Genomic DNA, 25,705 nt, shown 5'->3' with positions numbered 1-25,705 from the left:
ACGTATTAAATAATATATAGATATCTAACTAGGCTAAGTTTTTAAGCAACAAACAGACCATTAATCAACTCTACGTTCCCTATATTCAGACAAATAATCCCAGATTAACAGATTAGCGCTTTCATCAATAAATTTACACTAATCGCTTTGTATTCGATATTAATTATTGAATCATTAACGCGTATCATTATATCGTATTATGGCGCTCATTACACGTGATGGCGGGAATGGGTCAGTGACGCGGTGACGGTTAATCATCGTATGAGCGGTAATTAGAACTCCGACGGTGATGACGCTAATCAGGTGACGGATTATCACTTCTCACAAATGCTTAATCATTTTCAGAGACACAATGTCAGATTTTGATTTGTTTTTGAATAAATTCAATCACATTTTATAATAATAATACTTAAGATTAATTTATAACGCAAAATTAATTATATACTTATAAGACATTAGTTCATTACTTAAAATTGGAATTAGAAAATTATACAATGTGTTGCTCTGAAAAAAAACAAAGATTTTATTATACATTTTTTTTATATATATTATGATACAAAATTAATTATAAAAACCCTTAACCTACCTGAAAAAAGAAAGAAACGACATTTGAAGCTATTTACCAATTCCTTTACATAAAATTAAAATTAAATATTTCTTTTATATGTGACTATTATGGAGTGTCAAAAATCTCTTTATAAAACAATACATATTACTACTGCTATAAAAAAGGTACTATACAAATATACAAACTCAAAGGAATATGTTCCTTTATATACTAATTATTATTACTATTTAAAGTATATTATCATTAGGGAGGGGGGGACAAATATACACCTATATATAAAAATAATACAAGCACAATCACTTCTTCTAACAATAGATAATTTTAACTAATGATTATAGCAGCAGAGTGGCGCAGTGGAAGCGTGCTGGGCCCATAACCCAGAGGTCCGTGGATCGAAACCACGCTCTGCTATAGATTTTTTTTTGCTATAGATAATATACATAATCTCGGTCACTTGCTGTGAATATCTGACTAAAGCATTAAGTATTATCTAACGATCGATTTAACATAGGAATCCTTTCACTATATGAAAATCATTTATCATTAAATAAATAAAGATCGTAACAAAAAACTCAAGTCATCACACGTCTCAACTTGGCAATATAAATAACATAGCAACCACTATATATTACAGTTGGTCCTGAATGTAAGTGAGATCTTATTTGTCTCCCGCGGCCCACAGCCTCTTTAGTATCTATTTCGTGACGCGAGAAATAAATGGTTCGTGACAAGTGTCTGGTCACGTCACATTCGTCATGTCACAGTAGGCGAACTTCGTCTTTTATTAACTGTTAGTAATATATTTACGCTATTACGTAATGTATCTTCAAAGTTTGTGTTTGAAATGTGTTATATTAAGTTGTAAGTTATTTTTACGCTACAAGTGTTATTGAAATAGGCTTATGGAATAAAACAACTGAGGTAGGTCACAAAAGGAAATGTCCTGCTCCAAATCCAGAGCAGCTCGACTGGGGAAGTACCTCGATGTTACAGAAACTTATGTACCCTCATCTACTTTAGCCTTGATAACACACATACTTGTACAATGATCGGGCTTCGACTGGCAGACGGAATATTTGGCTGCGTTCAGTTGTATACTGTTATTTATGTATGTAAATTTTCATGTCGCTTTATTTTTAATCTCCTGATGATGATAAATGATTTTTTTATACAATACTAGCTGTGCCCGCGCCTTCGTTCGCTTGGAATTTAGAAAAAAGTTATTTTTCAGTTCGCAGAGTTATAAAATAAATAAATTTCTAAAATAAAAGTAGCCTTTGTTACTCCTTACTATATCAGCTATCTGCCAGTGAAAGTCCCGTTAAAATCGGACCATCTGTTTCAAAGATTAGGCGGAACAAACAGACAGACACAAAAATGTTAAAAAATATTATTTTGGTAGATGTACCGTGTATACATACACATGCATTTATTAAAAAGCGGTTATTTTAATATTACAAACAGACACTCCAATTTTATTTATTCGTATAGATAAATTATAGAATTCTTAAGTATATACCTAATTACTTATAATAATATTTAGAAATGAAACGTATTTAATTATATAAAAATAAAAAAGAAATGAATTTGAAGCAAAGATAATAATTTAACATTTAAGAATTTATCGTATTACTAGCTGGCCGAGCCGACCTCCAAATTAAATTAAGGTTACACTCGAATAACCTTTAAAATACGAATATGGTTTAATGAAACGGACCCTAAACTTCAACCTTGAGAATATAATTAGAGAAATACTCTCCAGAAACTGCCAAAATAATATTACAGATCCCTTGCAAAAAATTTGTCCAACACGGATCCGCTAAACTAACGTAAAACAAAATGAAGCAAAAAGCGATTTATAACGCTCGATGACAAAAAGCGGTAGCTATAATTGAAACTGGCCATAGTTATGCTATTCGTTATACTAAGCGCTGTTTTTGTGACGTTTTTCGTCCATCTGTTAGTATTGACTTCAAAATTATGTCTCTTGTTGTTTGGGGGATTTTATTATTATTATTTTTTGACTGTTATTTATATAAATGTATGGGTCAATACTTTTATTCAATTATATAATTCATTAGGTTTTTTAACCGACTTCCAAAAAAGGAGGAGGTTCTCAATTCGACTGTATTATTATTATTATTTTTTTTTCTTTTTTTTTTTTTTTTTTGTATGTTACATCAGAACTTTTGACCAGGTAGACCGATTTCGATAAATTTTGTTTTAATCGAAAGGTGGTGTGTGCCGATTGGTCCCATTTAAATTTATTTGAGATCTAACAACTACTTTTCGAATTATATCTAATAATGCGTTTTTACTTGACGCTTTTTTCGTCGACCTACGTTGTATTATACCACATAACTTTCTACTGGGTGTACCGATTTTGATAATTCTTAAAGGGAAGGAAAGGGGATATCCCTAGTTTAGTACCATGATAAGGAAACCAGGATCTGATGATGGGATCCCAGAGAAATCGAGAGAAACTCTTGAAAATCCGCAATAACTTTTTACTGGGTGTATCGATTTTGATAATTTTTACTTTAATCGAAAGCTGATGTTTATCATGTGGTCACATATAAATTTTATCGAGATCTGATAACTACTTTTTGATTAATCTTTGATAACGCGTATTTACTTGACATTATTTTCGTCACCTTACGTTGTATTATACCTCATAACTTTTTACTGGGTGCACCGATTTTGACGTTTCTTATATAAATTAAAAGCTACTATTTGTCACGTGGTCCCATTCAAATTTAATTGAGATTTGATTCGTAATTTGTGAGTTATATCTAATATTGCGTATTTACTTGACGATTTTTTCGTCACCCTACGTTGTATTATACGTTATATCTTTTTACTGGGTGCACTGATTTTGATCTTTTTTGTATAAATCAAAAGCTAATACTTGTCATGTCGTCCGTTTTAAATATGATTGAGATATAATGAGCAATTTTTGAGTAATCTTTGATGACACGTATTTACATGACGATGTTAAGACGACTGTGGTCATGTTCAATACTTTGCCACAACGCCATCTATCAAAATGTTATGAAATTACTTCGTTCACTATCGATCAAATTACAATATTCCACTAGAGTAGAGAGTAGCAGTTTATTCGTTATAAATATATTTGAGCTTTTAATTTTTGAGTTATCGCTAATACTGGGTATTTACTTGGCTATTTTACGTCGACCAACGTTATATTAACCTCATTACTATTTTACTGGGTGGACCGATATCGATGATTCTTTTTTTAATCGATAGGTGGTGCTTGTCATGTGGTCCCATTTAAATATAATTGAGATTTGACTCGAACTTTTTGAGCTATATCTGATATGGCGTATTTACTTGACTGTTTTTGGAGTTTTCTCCTTAAGAATTAATTTTCATTTAAGGCCCCGGAATGAAAAAATTGAACAGTAAAATCTACTGAACGAATGACCTTGTTAGAGATGGCGTTCAGACGTTTTCTAATAACGCAATTAGGTTCCGATAGATGGCGTTATTGCATTAATTTATTTACAATTTGATATAGTAATAATATATTTCTTAGACTAGTAAGCCTTTTTGTGCCTATTTAGACAGTTGATCTGAAGGGGTAAACTCCAGTCGTGCATCGGAGCTGTGTGAAAACATGAACATTACATATTTTTAATAAAAAAGACATAAACCGTAATCTATAATAATAATAATAATATATATAAAAGCGAAAGGTCACTCACTCATCACGAAATCTCCGAAATTATAACACCTACAAACTTGAAATTTAGCAAGTAGGTTCCTTATAAGACTTAGGTATCCGCTAAGAACGGATTTTACGAAACTCGACCCCTAAGGGGGTAAAACGGGGGTTGGAAGTTTGTATGAAAGTCCTATGTTTTTGAAGTAAGGGACTTGAAATTTAAAATGTAAGCTCTATAGATGGTGAGAAGGTGTCCAAATAATGTATATTTAGAAATTAACTCCCTTTTGGGGTTAAAACGGGGGTTGGTAGGCTGACTCACTCATCGCGAAATCTCCGAAACTATAATAGCTACAAACTTGAAATTTGGCAAGTAGGCTTCTTATAGGACGTAGAGATCCGCTAAAAACGGATTTTACGAAACTCGAGCCCTAAAGGGATAAAACCGGGGGCGGAAGTTTGTATAAAAGTCCTATGTTTTTGAAGTAAGAGACTTGAAATTTAAAATGTATACTCTATAGATGGTGAGAGGGTGTCCAAATAATGTATCTTTAGAAATCAACTCCCTTTTGGGATTAAAACGGGGGATGACAGGTTGACTCACTCATCACGAAATATCCGAAACTATAACAGCTACGAACTTGAAATTTGGAGCTAGAGCTATTCCGATATCCAAAATAGACCAGAAGATATATCGAAAAAATGCTGTCCAAAGTCACTATTCCACGCGGACGAAGTCGCGGGCACAGCTAGTTCAATATAAATCCGCTTCAACTAAAAAACCCGCCGTAATAAGCGATGTCAGCGCTTCGCGCGAATCGACGACGGGCCTTTTATGAAATTTCTGCCTACAATCGCTAACAAAATGTTAGAAATAACAGTAGAACATTATATAATTCTACAATTTTATAATGTCGCGTTATATGGAATACGAACAAAGTATTACTATTTTTTCGTCGATCTACGTTGTATTACTCTTCGATGTAATTGAAGTCGGTTTTTTTTTCGTTTGCGAGCAAACACAATTTATGAAAGCGAATTCATTTTTTAAATAATTAAATAAATAAGTAGGTATTTACGTAGGTATATTTTTGGAATTAATTTACATAAGCCATCTATACAAGCTGATCTGGCAAACTATACTTAGACTTTCGACTAGCCCGTTGCCGTAGTTTGTACTCGTAGTGGCTTTGCATTCTGCTCCGCGAGTTGCGGCTTTAATTCCCACTTGAGTCTGGGTGTAGTATTTATATATCTATATATGTATTATCTCTGTGTATATTTCTCACAAAAAAATATCTATAACAGTCGGCTGTTACCCATAACACAAGCATTAAGTTGCTAACCGTAGGAACAGATGACCGTGTGTATGTTATAGATATTTATTTTTAAATTGTAATAAACTCCGTACAATCAAATAATTTTCTTGTGAATCTGTTTTCGAATTTGAACTTGTCAAGTTATAACATTCTCTTATTTTCCATGTAATTTCAAATGTGCAATAAAGCACTAATAATAATAATAGAAATCACTGAAAAAAAAACGAATAATCAAATTTGATGTAGTGGGTTGGTAGTTTTGCGCGTACATACAGTTCCACGATTGATTTATATGTATATAGATTAAGAATTATAATTAAAGTCAGTTGATATCATGATTATCGCCAATAATGAAGCTTAATAATATTAATATTCTTTTGTACAAGAGTCTACGTGCTCGCTGCTTCGATATCAATGTAAATAACAGACGTGTGTGCCGACGGCTTAATACGGGCTAACAGCTCCGCACACAACAAACACACGCGCAAACAAGAGCCTGCGTTAGGATAATTAAACACTTATATAGCCCTTGTGTTAATATGGAATGGAGTCATCTTGGATGGGGATGTGTGCGTCAACTTGTGTAGTGTGTACGTGTGTATGTGTTACAACGGTAGTTTAGTTTAACGGTAGTGTAACACATACACACGTACACACTACACAAGTTGACGCACACATCCCCTGCTTACGGAAGCATTACAGGCATTAATACGTGTGGAAAAAATTAATATTGAAAATTTATACAACTAGGTCGGTAAACAAGGGTACCGCTCACCACGGTAAGCGTTACCGTAGCTTATAGACGCCTGCAACACCAGAAACATCGTAAGCGCGTTGTCGATACAACCTTGACTCCTAAGAAGCTGTGGTCGCCTTACTCACCTCAAGAACACAATACTGCTTGACAGCAGTATTATTTAGCTGTGATCTTCTTTAAGGTCGAGGTACTTCCCCAGTGGGGCTACTCCAGATTTTGAGCATGAATTTCCTGCTATATCTCAGTTAAAGTGTCTTTTTTATAGCAATAGGGCGACAAGCAGTCATACGATCGGCCTGATGGTAAGTCGATACTGTAGTCTACAACATCAGGAGAACGTATAATATTCATAGTGTTGCAGTCGGCAATAGATTGTCGATCTCAACCCCGACTTACGTAGCGATTGTTACTCATCGCTCATAGTATTTCACATATCATTGGTAATAGTACTACTCATTCTCGGTAAATTATCCACTAACCCGCAGTTGAGTCCACAGCTATGTATACACTACTCGGCCCTAATGTTAATTTAGCACTGACATACTAGCTTGATTAAGCGTCCTTGAAAGTAATTGTTAAAGACAATGGTGCTAAATTATTAATAATTCCAATAGCAGAAAATAATGTTTGTATATTCTTTTCATTCTACGCGATATTCGTTACAAAATATGCACTATTTGAGCTACTTCATCATCATCATCATTCCAGCCTATTGCAGTCCACTGCTGGACATCGGCCTCCACAAGTTCGTGCCAAAAGTGCGTGAACTCATGTGTGTTGCCCATAGTCACCACGCTGGGCAGGCGGGTTGGTGACCGCAGGGCTGGCTTTGTCGCACCTAAGACGCTGCTGCCCGTCTTTGGCCTGTGTGTTTCAAAGCCAGCGGTTAGATGGTTATCCCGTCATCGGTCGGGTTCTTCAAGGTGGTACCAGAACTTTGTTAGCCCTTAGTCGCCTCTTACGACACCCACGGGAAGAGAGCTACTTAATAAAATACGAATTTATGTGGGCTATGAATTCTAATTAATAATAATAAGAATTGACAAATCGGTAGCTCCGCGCGTCCTTCAATTAGCGTCCATTAAAATATTCATCAAGCGCCTTCAATCAGGTAAATGCATTTGACAACGGTTTAATGACAATATAAAACGATTAATTACAATTGTCAATTAAGTAAACTAGTCAATCGCACGTATCTTGAGGGCCTGCTGTAAGTCTAAAGCTGTACTGAGTGCCTAGTACGAGTTTTATTCACAGAAACATGACAGAAACGCGTTTATACGTGAAGATTAATTTGCATGGGAATTTAAACAGTGCAGCCTAGACGATAAAGAATAGAATTCGATACAATCGATATAGAGTCATCTAACGGCAAATGCGAGAACTAGGTTGAAATTCCGAATTTCCCATACAAAATGAAGTTAAAATTTACGCCCGTTATTGCGAGACGGATTAAACAAAACTCGCACTAGGCATTCTGATGACCTTAACTTAAACGATATTGTAATAGAGAATCAATCAGTGTATTTGAATAGGAAAGATAGATAGCGCTGTCCCAGTAGTACACGCTTATCCGCAGGCCGTAAAGATGGCGTTCTTAAATTAATACATGCTTTTGTAACTTTTTAACACAGTTTAATTAACTTTTACTTAAAATTAAAATCAAAAATCGCTTTATACAATTAGTTTTCAAAAGCACGTTTGAAATGTCATTTTTCATATTAAACCCGTATTAGTTTTTACTGGTTTTATTGCAGTTAAAATGAACCTACCGCCAATTCGCAATGCAGGTTCTGCAGAGAAACGATACTTAAATGAGGAAAATGTATAGATTTTTTGGAGTAAAACTTTTCTAAACGTGCTTGACTTGGGGAGTTAGCTGGCGAACGCGTGATGAGAGCGTTACGAAAAGTGCGATCAAGCTAAGCGAACGGAGCAAGAGAGACATAAAAAAAGCTGCGAGAACACATTTTCTTTCTTCCTTTCTCTCATACATACATATAGATGGAGCTAATGAAGTTTTACTTCAGTCGTGCGGTCTAAAGCATAGTTTTTTTAATATATTTAAGTTTGGAAGCGAAACAAACAGAAAGAAATACAGAACTCTCTGTAATATAGTCAGGTTTAAAATATGACCCGGAAATATTACTTTTTTAATACCGCCAAAACGTCTGTTCGCTCGCCAAGAATGTTTTTCGAGTAGCGAGAGTATGTTTTGAAAACGGGGAAAAGAGAAAAAGTTTCGCTTGGTTTTTATCTAAAAGTTTCCGCTTACGTTTACTAAGAACTTTCCTAAGAGCCCGACTGCTCCAACACTTCCCTAGCCGAGGCAAACAACAGTGTTGCATTGGTACGCTTACTGGCACGCTGTACTCGTATAAGCGATAGCGGACGATTACACAGAGAAATATCCTTATCTATTTGTTTTATTTATTTACTCTTTTATTGTACATCATATACAGAGTAATTTAATACAAAATTGTGAAGAAATAAATGTATAATTGTGTTTACATAGGATCGAAAAAAACCGACTTAACATCGAGAAGTAATACATACAATGTAGGTACACGAAATCGCTTACCATCAAGTGAGCCGTACGCTTGTTTGCCGACCTAGTTATATAAAAAAAAAAAAACCTGTAAATAATTAATTTTAAATTTTCATATCTATTTTAATTTTGGACACCTTAAAATTAAATTATACAATTCAACACAACAAAACACACAACAAATAAAACGGCTAATGCGGTGTACTTTTTACTAGCTGTCCCTGCGATCTTCGTACTGTTTATTTTTTTGTGAACATTTTGAACTTTTTACTTTTTCTTTGTAAGCCCTGTCCAAAAAAAAAAACGAGTGTGCTTTAGACCACACGACTGAAGTAAAACTTCTTTAGTTCCATCTAACTTATATCTCCATCACAACTTCAAAAAGTATAACTTCAAAGAAGTATAACTTCAAAAATAAAAAACAAAAAAGAATTATCCAATTTTGTACAAGTGCGGAACAGTATAAGAGATAGACCAGGGATGTCAAAGATACATACCGCGGGTCGTACCCGCCCCGTGCCGTGTCAATACGACCCGCGATCGCAGGTGTCACAGAAAGAAGAATCATGACTTCGCTTGATTCCTTTATGGCAATTTTGAAATGCGCACACTACATTTTTTAATTAGAATCTGGCCCGCCCACGAGTCTAAATTTAATATAATTATGGCCCTCTGCAAAATTGAGTTTGACACCCCTGATATAGAAGATAAAATATATAGACAGAGCTCTCACTTGAGGTAGATCTTTAATTCCGCTCGCTTATGTCATAACGCTATAACACAGTCATTATACGATATAAAAGTTGCGGCCATCTTTGCCTGACATAACAAGCCAAGTACCACAAAACTTGGTGCCACTTGAATATTAACCGAGGGCTATTCTGTACCCGTGGAGTGACGCGTAACGATGGTGCACAGATGGTGTTTTTATGTACACAAACTTTTACTGAAAACGTGTTTACAGTGATTTATACCTTGTAATAGGATTAAGAAGAATTTAAGGAATATACAAGAAGGAAAATTTGAGAATATTTAATGGATTATTTTGATTTAACTTTGACGTAGTTAAAAAAAATAAGTTACTTTTCTTAGTTTTAACAATAATTGTGTTTGCTTGCAAACGAAAAAAAACCGACTTCAATTACATCGACAAGTAATACAACGTAGATCGACGAAACAATAGTCAAGCAACTACGCGCTATCAAAGATTACTCAAAAAGTAGTTATCAGATCTCGATAAAATTTATATGTGACCACATGATAAACATCATCATGATCATCATAACAGCCTAAACAGTCCACAGCTGGACACAGGCCTCCACAAGTTTACGCCAAAAATAACGTGAACTCATGTGTTTTGCCCATAGTCACCACGCTGGGCAGGCGGGTTGGTGACCGCAGGGCTGGCTTTGTCGTACCGAAGACGCTGCTGCCCGTCTTCGGCCTGTGAATTTCAAAGCCAGCAGTTGGATGGTTATCCCGCCATCGGTCGGCTTTTTAAGTTCCAAGGTAGTAGTGGAACTGTATTATCCCTTAGTCGCCTCTTACGACACCCACGGGAAGAGAGGGGGCGGCTATATTCTTTAGTACCGTAGCCACACAGTACAGTATCATGATAAACATCAGCTTTCGATTAAATTAAAAATTATCAAAATCGGTACATCCAGTAAAAAGTTATTGCGGATTTTCGAGAGTTTCCCTCGATTTCTCTGGGATCCCATCACCAGATCCTGGTTTCCTTATCACGATACCAAACTAGGGATATCCCCTTTCCAACAAAAAAAGAATTATCAAAATCGGTATATCCAGTAAAAAGTTATGCGGTATAATACAACGTAGGTCGACGAAAAAAGCGTCAAGTAAAAACGCATTATTAGATATAACTCGAAAAGTAGTTGTTAGATCTCAATTAAATTTAAATGGGACAAATTGACACACATCACCTTTCGATTAAAAGAAAATTTGTCGAAATCGGTCCACACGGTCAAAAGTTCTGATGTAACATACATAAAAAAAACAGTCGAATTGAGAACCTCCTCCTTTTTTGGAAGTCGGTTAAAAATAAGTAAACTTTTCTTCGTTTTAACAAAACACCTACAATACATAATTATTGTAATTTCAATTGTAATAAGTAAAATAATTCACGTATTGTAAATAAATGTCACAATTTAATTGTATGTCGTGAAAATTTATTACTAATTAAATGTGTCATCTATTATATTTCTTCTGGAATTATTTACTAACTAATACAATATCAAAAAAAACGAGCCTGCTTTAGACCACACGACTGAAGTAAAACTTTTTTAGCTCCCCCTACAGTAATATACGAAACGTAACACTCTCTCTTTCTATCTTCACTTATTTATATCTCCCTCTTCGATTCCGTTCGCCTCGTCCAATCACACTTTTCGTAACGCTTACTCTTCTAGTCAAGCGTGCGTTAAGCAATTTTACTTTAAAAATGTTAATGTCTTTGTACTCTATATACATAAGTTGTACAACATGCGTGTAAAAAGAATGTAATGCCCGGTAATGTGATCTTTACGATACGATATACTACGACATACACTGCTGGATATAGGCCTCTTTTTCCATGTAGGAGAAGGATCAGAACTTAATGACTGATAGAGCCACGATGATCCACTGCGAGTTGACGGATGTGATCGTTAGCGACCTCTATTACATGTATAGTATTTTTTTTTTATTTTTTATTTTTATTTTTTTTTATTCGAAAACCAACAGCGTTACAATTCGTATATATATGTCATTTAACATAATATTAACAATAATAAGGCCAGTAATAGGTTTTCCTATCTATACATCTTAGTACTGTTACAAAAGGGCAATATTAAGAGCCGATATTAAAATGACTTGCTGCTTGCCCACTGCTGAGCATAGGCCTCTTTCCCCATGTAGGAGAAGGATCAGAGCTTAATCCACCACGCTGCTACAATGTGGGTTGGTGCATATATGCACCTAAAAAGAATTATACTATCTAATTCAATTTCTATACAATCGCCTATCTGAGTATGTCAAACACGTGACCTTGGCTCCGATTCCGTAAGACATATAATATATTACGAGTTACAAGGGTTTCAACGAAACGTAGTATCTTTACAAATTCAATTCCACGGCCATAAATGATGTGGAATCTTCGGGATGTTACGCTAAACCGAGATTTGTTATTCCAATTTTTCTAGGATTCCAGCACGGAGAGACTATCAAGGGACTGACTATTTACGATACACGGTGATTGTTGCCAGTGGGAGTCCTTAGTGCTATCATAATAGGAGCGAGTTTTTTTTGGCACTTATCTTTATGTATGGTTTGGGCATATCTTATTTAGGGGAGTCAGACTATTCGCCAAATTTTTAAGAATATTTTTTGCAATAGTTGTTTTAATTAGGCAGCCATTTTTTCTTATTCAAAATTTTAAAATACAATGTCATTAAAATTATGATAAATTATAGCAAAATAGCAAAACTCTGTAACTATGATCAGTTTTATCTATTGGTCGGTTATGCAAGAAAACTCTGAGAATTGATAGTTTTATTAATAAATGCATTCGCTTAAGATTTAGTTACCGAAAAAAGGTTATATCTAAGACGGTTATGTAAGAAAGAGGCAAAGAAAACTATTCGAGGTGGAAACGTAATTATGGTCAATATGTCTAAAGTGGTTATTTCAGAGGCGTCCGAAAACCTTCTTGTAAACCCTTACCTTATCAAGGGTAGGTAGGGAAAATTGTGAGCATCGTCTTTCAAGTAACATTCGGAGGGCCTCTATGAGATTCGGTGAAATATGTCGTCCTTTCAGCCGAGACGGATGGCGGGAAACCTTTTGAAATCTTCATTTTTCTCACTGATATTTCGCGACAGTATTGGATTCGGTTATTTGACATCTACTTCGTTCAAGAGTATCGTGTTACTGTTTGTATTTTTGACTGTGTCGTTAATTTAATGTATTATGGAACTATCATCATCATCATCATCATTTCAGCCTATAGCAGTCCACTGCTGGACATAGGCCTCCACAAGTTCGCACCAAAAATGGCGTGAACTCATGTGTATTGCCCATAGTCACCATGCTGGGCAGGCGGGTTGGTGACCGCAGGGCTGGCTTTTGTTACTTCAGAACTTTTGACTGGGTGGACCGATTTCGACAAAAAAAAAAATTAATCGAAAGGTGGTGCATGGCATTTGGTCCTATTTAAATTTATTTGAGATCTAACAACTACTTTACGAGTTATATTTAATTTTACTTGACTATTTTTTCGTCGACCTACGTTGTATTTTACCGCTTTTTTTTACTGGGTGTACTGATTTTGATGATTTTTAATTTAATCGAAAGCTGATATTTACCATGTGGTCAAATTTAAATTTCATCGAGATCTGATTACAACTTTTTGAGTAATCTTTGATAACGCGTATTTACTTGACTATTTTTTCGTCTACCCACGTTGTATTACTTGTCGATGTAATTGAAGTCGGTTTTTTTTTGTTTGCCAGCAAATACAATTATTTATATTGAATTTTAAACAAAAATAGTATTAAGAAATGCTCATTTATGTCCGTATTAGAATTTATAGATATTTAGGTTTTGTCGAATAAAGAAATCGTTTGTTTTTACGAAATGAAAACGAAAAACAGGATTTGACCGGATGTATTTTTACGCCCAAACGATGACATGGTAATACATCTGAGCACAAATACTGGCTTGTCCGGCTGTTTTCCCGGGTCGCAAGGGGGAGAGGGGGGTATATTTGCACACTTTTACCGGGGGCGACCGGCAAACACAAATAAGACAAGTTGTTTTTACGCTTCTAAAACGAACCCCGGAGTGATTTAACGTTGGACACACACTATAGTTTTTTGTACTTATTCGAATTGAAACAAACGAAAATACGATATGTTGGTGTTTGTCATATTTATTTTCTTATATACATAAAATTCTCGTGTCACAATGTTAGTTACGATACTCCTCCGAACCGACTGGACCGATTTTTATGAAATTTTGTGTGCATATCGGGTAGATCTGAGAATCGACTAACACTTATTTTTCATACCCCTAAGTTATAAAAGGGGAGGGGGTGAGTAAGGGTGGTTAATAAAATATATGGCAAAACAACGTTTGCAAGGTCAGCTGCAAACGTTATTTTAATCGAAATATAAATCGAAGTGAAAAGTAGACGGGCAGCAGCGTCTTCGGTGCGACAAAGCCAACCCTACGGTCACCAACCCGCCTGCCTAGCGTGGTGACTATGGGCAAAACACAGTGAGTAAGCCAATTAGCCACGGTCGCTTAGACCGAATATATAAAATCATTATATCAAAAGTTTCGATCTAGCGAGTCCATAGCTTAATTGGCTAGAGCACCGTCACGGTAAGTCAGAGATGCAGGTTCGATCCCCGCTGTAACGGTCGATTTTCGATATGATATAAAAAAATGGTATTTTTTTTACTACTTTAGTCTTACAAGTAAAGAATAAAGGTAGCAGCAGTCTTTAAATAAAGGATGAAATTTCCGCGATGGTAAGAACTCTGTTAAGAATTTTGTTTTGATAATTATTGCAGGAATTAGGATGTTAAATAAAAAGTTTGAACGATTCTTATCTATTATTAAAAACCATAAATTATAGTTTTTATATAAAACACAGTCAAATACAAAATAAAACTTAGGTTCCACTGAGACTTGAACTCAGATCGCTGAATTTAGAGTCCAGAGTGCTCACCATTACACCATGGAACCGTGTGGGACTTTTCTATAATTTTAGGCATCTTTATAATTGCAAAGGGTTTTTTTTTGTTTTGTATCAAACTAATATATAGAAGAGATGAAAAACAGCACAACTCTATCTCAGCAAGCTAGCAAATGTTTCAGGCTTTGTGACAAATGTTTCAGGCCTTTCCATAGAAATATAATAAAGATGACCACTAGACTTTACTCTTGTGTCGGGGATCTGACAATTACAAACGCTCCGATCACAGCAAACACTTTTATGGCCTATACAAATATTTCTCATAAGCGAGGATCGAACCCGCGATCGTCAGCGCAACAAGTGCTCGCTGCGTCATTGCCTCGTCATCGTAAAATATGTAAAATCATTTTATTTAATCCGAAGAAAAAGTATCTAACTGTAAAATCGTTGTTTTTGTATGTAAAAGTTCTTAACAGATAATATATAATGATAAAATTCGCTGTAAATGAAATAGTGGAATGAATTAACAACAGCTCGAAGCGAAGTGAAACAAATTGGTAATTTCGTAACTTAAACAAGCAGAACTAATTCAAATTGAAATATTTACGAGACCAAAGTCTTAGAGATTACTTTTTTGTTTACAGACGTTATTCGTTCAATATATTCCGCTTTATTTAATTTTGTCCTTCAAATTTCCGCCCTAGGCTTAACTTAGGCTACTGTCAAGTGAATAAGCTCATACACCAGGGGTCTGAAAACTTGGAAGACTTAATGATTTTTTCAGTGTCCAAGGGTCAAAACAGTTTTTTTGCCCATAAATATACTATGCTAAATATTAATATGCTTAGATACTTAAATTAAGTAATCTGCATCATCATTATTTTTTGGCGTAAACTTTTGGTTAACGCGCGCTGGATCGATGGCACTGGCGTGCCGGATTTGGCTCGCGGACCGATATTTTGGACATTCGTACAGTAGTTTTTGTTTAAAATTGTAAAGGTTTCAAGATAGCCTTCTTGAGATCCATCTTCTGTTAGGTAAATGAGAGATATCATATGGTGAGATATATTTTCAACTAAATAAAATGGGTTCATTAGTTTTAAAACAGACTTGTCCAAGAAATTTCCCGATTATTATTTAGTAATTAAGGTTGTAAGTGATTCTACAAATGATTCGGAATAATATTTTACAAGTAAATTAGGAAAGTATTCAAAAGCTATACTTTAAAACCTATGTATATTGTGTATTTAATCGGATTTCTACTAATAAAACAACAATGATCATTAGTTCTATATCTGCTAACCCACAGTAGAGCAGCTTGGTTAAGCTCCGACCCTTCTCCTGTATGGAGAAAGAGGCCTAAGTCCAGTGGGAAATTGTTGGAATTAGACATTAGTTTTACACCATATTTATCATAATATATCAAAATCTTTTGCCTTTGCCTAGTCTTAATTTTAGCACAAACTTAAAACCGTAATAGCGTTTGAAATGAATTCTCTCTATATATTGGATTACAGACATTTATCGAGGACAACATAATACATATTATAATATATTTCCTACTACTAAATGCAGTGAGTTACTATGTATTCTCGAGAGGGAATGCTGTCAAGTTAGACCCGAATCGAATCCGAGTGGGAATTATTTGGGCTCGTCGAAAAGTTTGCTTAAAAGCTTTTCCGCGCCAATCTATCAAACGTACGTGAGGTATATATTTAAGCTTTGTTGACAAAAAATCCTGTGTATTTTCAGACTAATTTTTGATTTAAAAAACAAAGATTGTTGTTTTTTAACATGTCCTTTTGTTTCATCATTACAGCCTATACAGTCCACTGCTGGACATAGGCCTCCACAAGTTTACGCCAAAAATAACGTGAACTCATGTGTTTTGCCCATAGTCACCACGCTGGGCAGGCGGGTTGGTGACCGCAGTACTTACAGTCCTTTTGTTTACCAAACGATTTTTTTATACTATACTAGCTGTGCTCGCGACTTCGTCCGCGTGGAATTTAACAAAAAAGTTATTGTTCAGTTCGCAGAGCTGTAAAATAAATAAATTTCTTTGCTATATCAGCTATCTGCCAGTGAAAGACCAGTCAAAATCGGTCCAGCCGTTTCAGGGATTTGCCGGTACAAAAAACATGTTATTTTGGTATATGTATCGTGTATACATACATATAGATTTTGTAAAAAGCGGTTATTTTAATATTACAAAAAGACATTTCAATTTTATTGCAGATAAAAAATTATACTCTGTAAAAATTTATTTTGTCATTTACGGATAATTTTCTGCCAGTATTTAGCATACTACTAAACTAATTACTAGTAATAGCCGGTGTTACTTCTATTAGTATCATATATGTCGCCACGGACGCTAATCGAACTACAATATTACAAGCTTTGATTGATATTATAAAATTAGGTTTGTAATTGATGAACGACAAATCTCGATGAATTTTACTTTTGGTACATGAAGTGTCACGTTAAATATATTTTTCAACCACACTCTGATTAATATTATATGTTGATAGCTTATGTACTTTATGTAACTATATAAACATGAAAAATTAGAAGAGTCGCTGGTAAGCGTTTGTAAAATGAAAGGAGCAACGTTACGCAATGCAAATTTATTTACTTACTAAAATTCCCCTTTACGCGCAGATTTTTATGGCATGAAAAGTTTTCATCAATATAATTTGGGTACGTAGAATATTTAACATATATAAGCGTTTTTTTTTTAATGTAAGTTTTAACATCCATAGGCTCTTGAGTGCCCATGCCTTTTTTATTTACATTTTATTTTTCAAAGCGTTGAGGCGTATTAATTTCAACATTGCATGCTTCAAATTACGAACTAAAGCTTATTTTCTCTAATTCGATGGTGAGTCCAAAACTGACCGTGAGATATATATATATATTTATGTAGGTTAATAATTAAGATAATTATTTACGACTATGGTTTATTTTTTAATCTTTTATATTATATTATTATATATTATTACGTTAATACGCTTATATTATATACGCTATTACGCTACAGGTAATTAAACGAATTCTGTAAACAAGTATTAAAATTCCAGTTTTAGAAAAGTATAAATTACTAGCTGAGTCGGCAAACGTTGTCTAAATAGGGGTTGGTAGTAGAAGGGTGAAAATTTAGGATTGTATGTCTTTTTCAACGCCAAATAATAATAAAATAAAGAATAAATAATTTATCTAATAAATAAATAAAAAATTAGGAATGAACTACGCTTAACATTTAGGGGGATGAAAAATAGATGTTCGATTCTCAGATCTACCCAATATGCACAAAAAATTTCATGAGAATCGGTCAAGCCGTTTCGGAAGAGTTTAACTACAAACACCGAGACACAAGAATTTTATATAATAGATATAATAGATAATCTCACATAAAAAATATTAGGTTCCACCGAGACTTGAACTCGGATCGCTGGATTCAAAGTCCAGAGTGCTCACCATTACACCATGGAACCTCCTGCTCCACTGACTGTAATTAGCGTAGCTGTGTTCATTACACGACCGATTACACCTGTGCAAATATACTTACAATTGAAATACATGTGAAATACAAATAATGTTTTGATACGTCACACTTACATAATCTATATCTTTACATCTATACAAATAAATATAATTGGACTGTCTGTTTGTAATATTAAAATAACCGCTTTTTACTAAATTCATAAAATTATGTATATAGTGTATACACGGTACATATACCAAAATAAATTTCTTTATAATTTTTGTTTGTCTGTCTGTCTGTTTGTTTCGGCTAATCTCCGAAACGACTGGACTGATTTTGACGGGACTTTAATTGGAAGATAGCTGATGTTAAAAGAGTAACTAAAGCTACTTTAATTTTAGGTTTTTTTTTATATAGCTGCGAACTGAACAATAACTATTTATACCACGCGGACGAGGCCATGAGCACAGCTAGTTTAAAATACATTTGTACAATCTGAATTACTTTTTGTATTTGACTTCATTAACCGACTTCCAAAAAAGGAGGAGGTTCTCAATTTGACTGTATTTATTTTATGTATGTTAAATCAGAACTTTTGAGCGGGTGGACCGATTTCGACAATTTTTTTTTAATCGAAAGGTGGTGTGTCTCAATTGGTCCCATTTATATTTATTTGAGATCTAACAACTACTTTTCGAGTTATATCTAATAATGCGTTTTTACTAGACGCTTTTTTCGTCGACATACGTTGTATTATACCACATAACTTTTTACTGGATGTACCGATTTTGATACTTCTTTTTTTGTTGGAAAGGAGATATCCTTAGTTTTGTACCGTGATAATGAAACCAGAATTTGATGATGTGATCCTAGAGAAATCGAGGGAAACTCTCGAAAATCCGCATAACTTTTTACTGGATGTACCGATTTTGATAATTTTTAATTTAATCAAAAGCTGATGTTTATCATGTGGTCACATATAAATTTTATCGAGATCTGATATATACTTTTTGAGTAATCTTTGATAACGCGTAGTTACGTTGTCGATGTAATTGAAGTCGGTTTTTTTTCGTTCGTCTGCAAACACAATTATTTTATATATGAAGACGTTCTGTTCCTTTTTATAAATTCATGAACTGAAAATTAAAAAAAAAAAAACTCCGCTGTCAGAAAATGTTATTTTCTCATCTGTTCATCATCCTAGCTAGTTTACGATTGACTTTGTATCATCGCACTGCTGATGACAAATGAAAATAAAAGCCGACTTCAATTACATCGACCTCATTCATCGACATATAGTAAGTCAGATATACCTATGATGATAAGTAATAGCTGCGCGCGGTTTCACTCGCGTAATTTTCCACCGGTGGAAGTGTGTGATAAAAACTATGTAATCACCTATATTCATTCATTATTGTAAGTCTGACAGCGTGTCTTGCATGTCTGTGGCTGAGTAAACATATGTCCTCAGCATAGGTCCAGGTCATCAAGCTGATTTGTCAGACCCCACTCTATGCCTCGACGCTTGCCATCGTTCGCTCTACGCATGATGCTATCCAGTACGATGAGGAAAGTAAGGGCGGAAGGAGACAGCCCTGTCTGACCCTTGACTTCAATGTCAGCTGATTTATCATCTATATTACCATACTCTTATTTACATACCTTATACAATTTCAACACCATGTCCTTGCAAATAAACAATTATTATTATTATTATTACCAAATTTCATTTAAATCAATTTAGTATTTTTTACGTGACCCAATCCCAAGTTTTTAAAAATCGATATTTCAGTATTTCATGTAATTACAGGCGGCTAGAGGAAAGTGATTTCCCGCAGATCCTTTCATCGTTCTACTTATTGTTAAATAAAAGACGGGATTTATTGGAGAAGTTTCGAACCCATAACAAAGCCTACTGGAGCCCTCTCAATTTACCATTTAATCTAACGTGCATTGTGTTCTGTTATAATATTTTCTTTTACAGAATTGCTCGCGTTTCTTGTAAGCTGCCTGTAGTGGGATCGTTGTCAGTTCCCGGTAGACTGTTATTATATATGTTTTTGAAGTTATAACTTTTATTATTATATATCTTTTTGCGCGTTAGAGAAAAAATTATGAGCGTAAATTTTAAAACCCGACGCCCTAAAGTTAGCTAGTCAACGAAGAAGTTAGCAATGTGAAGTTAGCTAGCCAATAAAGTGTAACTTCTTATGAGCGTACATAAGTACACACACACTTTTTTTTTAATTTATATGACCGAATTTGTAAAATTTGGTTTGTAATATTTGCATAGCGCTCGTTGAAGGGAATTTGAGGAACAGATTAAGGACGTTATTGAAGTAAAGCTTCTTTATGCAGGCTTGATTTGGAGAGTAAGCTGGTGAATGTGTGACGAGAGAGCTACGAAAAGTGTGATAGGACGAGGCAAACGGAATTTGAGAAGGAAGTTAGTGAAGTTTTTTTTTCAAATATATTTAACAACCTACTAAATTGGCTCAGTTAACAGTTAAAGCATCTTCAAATTGTAATGCGAAATCTTTATTTTTAACATATTGAGCGCCATAGAAATGAGAATTTTTTTACCTTAGAAACCAAATTTTTTTTTCTGTCAATTTTCTTAAGGTATACATGAATGACTAATATTATGCCTAAAATATTAATTTTATTATTGTTATTATTATAAAATTGCCTTTATTCGGATCCGAGTAGTTGGCATGCTATATGCCTGGAAGCCAAATACTTGGATCCGAGTAGGAACTTATATTTAGGAATGGGAATATTTTTAAAGAAGAAGCACAGGTACTGCAAAAATTCTGTTACAAGAAAACTACAGTAGTTTCATAGGCAAAGAGATTTATTAAGGTTATAAATTACGTATTATTACCCTACACTACCTATCTAAAAAAAACAATATAAATCAAATTTAAAATTATCGAATGACATAACAAATTAACATAAGCGAATATTATTAATCATTTGAAAACGAGTCCAAAATAAAAAAATATATTTTGAAAATGACACAATAATTTATAGTCGTGTAATATAAATAAATAACAGAAAAAGAAATAGATACAAAAAACAAAACGCTTTAGGAGTGTCCCTGAGGTTATCAATTACTTACATGAAATATAAGTAAGTACGTAACTAAAAAAAACAATCAAAATAAAATTTTAAATTATCAAATGACTAAAATTAATATCAAGTTAACATAACCAAGTGCTACTTACAATCATTTGAAAACGAATTCAAAAATTAAAAAATATATACAAGTATATATAATAAAAATGACAATCATTTCTAGTCTTGAAATAGAAGACATAGAAACAAAAAACAGAACGCATTAGGAGTGTTGTTCACTAAAACACTTTGTGCAGAACCCTGGAGAACCTTCGCATTGTTTACATTCATAAATTGTTTGGACTCGCTTTTTCAGGGCTCTACATCCTCTGCATTCTTTTCGGACAACTTCAGTTGTTTCTTTCTCGATTCTTCCAATTCTCTTTATCCTCGTTCGGGTCTTTTCAATTTTGGTAAGCACGTGCTTTTTTTTGAGAACTTGGCGCCGGTTGATTTCATTGGGATCTGGTAGAAGCCTTTCCAGTAATTTCAAACGGAAATCGTAAAGGTTAAGCTTATCCACTGAACTATATTTATTGTAAAGATGCCATGCATTGCTGAGGCTCATTTGCAGCATGTGTATAAACAGCTTCTTATACCAACGCAGCGTCTTTCTTTGTATTGGATAATAAGACAGCATCTGATCTTGCAGGTCTATACCTGACATAAAATTATTATAGTGGACAATTGCCGACGGCTTCAACACCACAGAACCCCTTTTGGATGTAGTTTCCAACATCTCGTCATCATGTTCCGTAGATAAATACAATACGTAACGTTTGTCCCTCCACTTACCAATATGGACGCCGTTCGAGAACAAAGATTTGTTTTCACCTTTCTTCAACGGGATAGTTCCAATTTCAACCGGATTATCTTTTCGATTTTTTCTTATTGTTCCTGTGCAATATGTCTGTCGGTCCAGCAATTTGAGAGCCAACCCATAAGAGTTGTAATAATTATCCATGTACACATGGTGGCCGCGATCTAATCTTTCTTCTAAAAGTTTGAAAACAATTTTGCTAGCATGACCTTGGCCTGAAGTTTCATCATTGGCACCAGCGTACACTTGATATTTTAGAACGGTGCCATCGGGTTCTGCTAAAACATACAGTTTTATACCATATTTGAATCTTTTATTTTTTATATACTGTCTGAATAGAAGTCTACCACGCCACAAGACCATGGATTCATCCAATGACAGTTGTTTACCCGGACTGTAAATAGATTTCATTCTGTTATTAAAGTGATCCATAAAGGGGCGAATTTTAACAAGACGGTCTTCATCACTCGTTTCAGAAGTAAAATGCAGACATCGCAATATCAGCAAAAATCGATTTCGAGACATTAATTGGCTGAAACACGGGATATTAAATAAATAATTTTTTTTCCAATAGTCGCAGATACGATTCAGACGAATCGTTCCCGTATGTAAAAGAAGGCCTAAAAATGTTAAAAGTTCGTCATGAGTCAATTCCTTCCAATCCTTAATTCTTGAGTGTCTAGAGACATTTTCTCCAGATAACACCCTGATTGCGTTATAATTAGTCTCTCTAACAATGAGGTCCAACAGATGGTCATCAATAAATAATCGAAATGCTTCGTAAGGGTCTCGTGGGGCTTCTACTAAGAGTTCCTGCTCCCCGGTGAACTCAAATATTTTCATTGAATCTGAGTTATTACACCAGATGCCAGTAGCTCCTTGACGAGAAGGTGAGTTATTATTTTGCTGGTCAGACAAAGGCTCTTCGTAGTCACCAACTGTTAAGTTAGGAGTAGATCCACCAGCAGGTAACAAATTTGGGGATTCATGATCATCATCAGGTAAATCAGGAGTTGACAAATCAAGTCTTGTTGGTACTTGATCAGAAGTAGTTCACAAGTAGGTGACAAATCCGGAGATTCATCGTTATCATTAGATAAATCTGGAGTGGGTGCATCAGATCTCAGCAGAGATATGGTAGGTGTAGAAATGTTAGAAGGCAATAGACTATCTGTTATATCAGGGAGGGAACAAATGTCTTCTATAAGAGATGGTGATGGGGACGATGAATGACAATCAAGATGAGGTCTAGAATTAAGTTCAGAGATGTCGTCACTGTTTTTAACGGCTACTGTAGGAACCATTGGCATCGTTGATGAGGAATCAGAAGGTTCAGCTGGAGTCTCATTGTTGTGGGAAACTGTCACAGATACTTCCATAGATACTTGTCGTGGAATCGTAGGCTTGGGTTGCTTTTTGAATGATGACGGTCTTGAAAAAATAGCTGATGGCCTTGAGGGTTGAGCTGGTACGTTATGGTAAGGGGTATGTGGTTTATTCTTGGACATCTTCACAATTTGACCCGCAGTTTGTTCTGACTTCGTAGTTTTATTAAGCAAACTTGAGGGTTGATCTGATGATCGTGAGGACTGGACTGATGACCCTGAGGGTTGAACTAATGCATTAGGGTTAAAAATAGCTGGCTTCTTCTTGGATATTTTGATTATTTGGCCCACAGTTTGCTTTGACGCTAATGACTTTGTGGTTTTGTCAATAACCAACCTTGTGGATTGAGCTGATGACCCTGAGGCTTCAACAGGTTTACTATTCTTAGATATCTGAGTATACGAACGTTTTATTTTTGTATCAAAAATGCTAAAATTACTGTCATCACTATCACAATCTTGTTCACTCGAAGATATTTCTTCGTCAGGACATTGAGAATATACCTCTTCCTCACTACAATCTTCATAAGAAAACTCCGAGTCGCAATCATCACTTTCTCGACGCCTTTTTTTACAAAGAAATGTTGAAGAAATTGGTTTGGATCTATTTTTAGACGGCCCTGCTTGTCTGTCCATTTTGGCGCGAAAAACACTTTCGTGTGTTTAGACACACAACTAACTATAGACACTTCACAATAAATCCAATAATTATTTTCGTAAATAAACGATATTCGTTCGTGCGTTAAGCGACGTGCGTTAAGCGACGTGCGTTCTCCACGGATGCCGTGTTTCGACTGGCTTATGCAAAATGAACGAGACAGAAACTCGGATCCGAGTGGGCGGTACCAAGGAACTCCGAGTCACAATCAATGCCTATTTCTCGACGTCTTTTTTATGCCCGGTTTACATTTTGTTAAGTGTGAAGTGCGGGTGTGATGTGTGAAGTATTTAGTTCGTATGGACAGGCACTGACAAGTAAAAACTATGGGTTTACTGATGATGGTCTACTACCATTTGTCACTTCTCACTTCTCACCTGCACTTCACACTTAACAAAATGTAAACCGGGCATTACATATATCGAAATGTTAAAAAAATTAGTTTAGTTTTATTATTAAACGACCTTGCTTTTCAGTCAATTTTGGTACGAAAATAACTTTCGTGTGATTGGACACAGAACGCACTATAAACACGTTAGAATAAATCCAATAATTGTTTTCGTAAGTAGACGATATTGCGAGAGATGCCACGCAAAGCAACACGCGATATCCATGGACGCCGAGTTTCAACTGGCCTAAGGAAAATGAACGTGTGAGATACTCGGATCCGAGTGAACGGCATCTAGCTAATGCACCTAGCCCCACTCGGATACGAGTGGCCGGCACCAAATGTGTTAACACAAATTTTGTATCGACGCAGTATTTTTTAATTTTAATAAATACCCTTTTTTGAGGTAAAACTTTTTTAGAATTGTCATGATTTGAATCTCGATAAAAGGAAAATGCGTATAGGAGAAAATGAGGTATCAATGAGACTCTATTGCTCAAAACGCATAAGCGACGCGTTTTTGGTGGCGCTTATGACCTTTTTCACGAGACCATGAACATCGTCGATAGAACAAATCCTAACGGCCTTTTTTTCTACGAACTTTCGGAAGTTCCACTTCTGTCGTTTGTTTATTGCACACACACATTTTTATATCATATTCACATATTTAGTTGATCGTTATTATATTCTGTCATTTGGTAAGCTTATTTCAAACGTTATATATATACGAATATAACCACCCCCTCTCTTCCCGTGGGTGTCGTAAGAGGCGACTAAGGGATAACAATGTTCCACTACCACCTTGGAACTTAAGAAGCCGACTGATGGCGGAATCACCATCTTACCGCTGGCTTTGAAATACACAGACCGAAGACGGGCAGCAGCGTCTTCGGTGCGACAAAGCCAGCCCTACGGTCACCAACCCGCCTGCCCAGCGTGGTGACTATGGGCAAAACACATGAGTTCACGTTATTTTTGGCGTAAACTTGTGGAGGCCAATGTCCAGCAGTGGACTGCAATAGGCTGAAATGATTTCAAACGTTAGGGCAAGGGCTAACGAGCTGAGCTGTGCAAGTCCACTTCGTTTATCAGAAAAAGGGAGCAGCAATATGTAATACGATGCAGGTTGAGATAAATTGCAGGTTGACAAATAATTTCCCAATCCCAAATAATCCTGAGAAGAATCCTTTGTCCAAATGTGAATTGATACTGGCAGATTTAGCCCATTTAGACGTTACAAATGTCTCTGACGACACACGAAATATAATCGTGCATCAA

General features: G+C 35.2%; 1 protein-coding gene and 2 non-coding genes across 3 annotated transcripts; 1 reads left to right on the top strand and 2 right to left on the bottom strand.

The window, feature by feature from the left end:
* The first annotated feature begins 907 nt into the window (after positions 1-907).
* On the top strand, positions 908-979 carry Trnam-cau. Its single transcript has one exon. It is a non-coding gene; the product is annotated as a tRNA-Met (tRNA).
* A 17,018-nt stretch (positions 980-17,997) lies between these two features.
* Positions 17,998-18,069, bottom strand: Trnaq-uug. Its single transcript has one exon. It is a non-coding gene; the product is annotated as a tRNA-Gln (tRNA).
* Positions 18,070-21,399: 3,330 nt separating this feature from the next.
* On the bottom strand, positions 21,400-22,407 carry LOC123669676 (piggyBac transposable element-derived protein 4-like). Its single transcript, XM_045603267.1, has one exon. It carries the CDS (start codon positions 22,405-22,407, stop codon positions 21,400-21,402), a length of 1,008 nt encoding a protein of 335 aa, XP_045459223.1.
* Between the last annotated feature and the right edge of the window lie 3,298 nt (positions 22,408-25,705).

This window comes from Melitaea cinxia, chromosome 3, assembly GCF_905220565.1.
Source record: "Melitaea cinxia chromosome 3, ilMelCinx1.1, whole genome shotgun sequence".
In the NCBI taxonomy this organism is placed as follows: Eukaryota; Metazoa; Arthropoda; class Insecta; order Lepidoptera; family Nymphalidae; genus Melitaea; species Melitaea cinxia.
The sequence above is the reverse complement of the archived record's forward strand: the minus strand, read 5'-3'. Positions and strand labels throughout refer to the sequence as shown.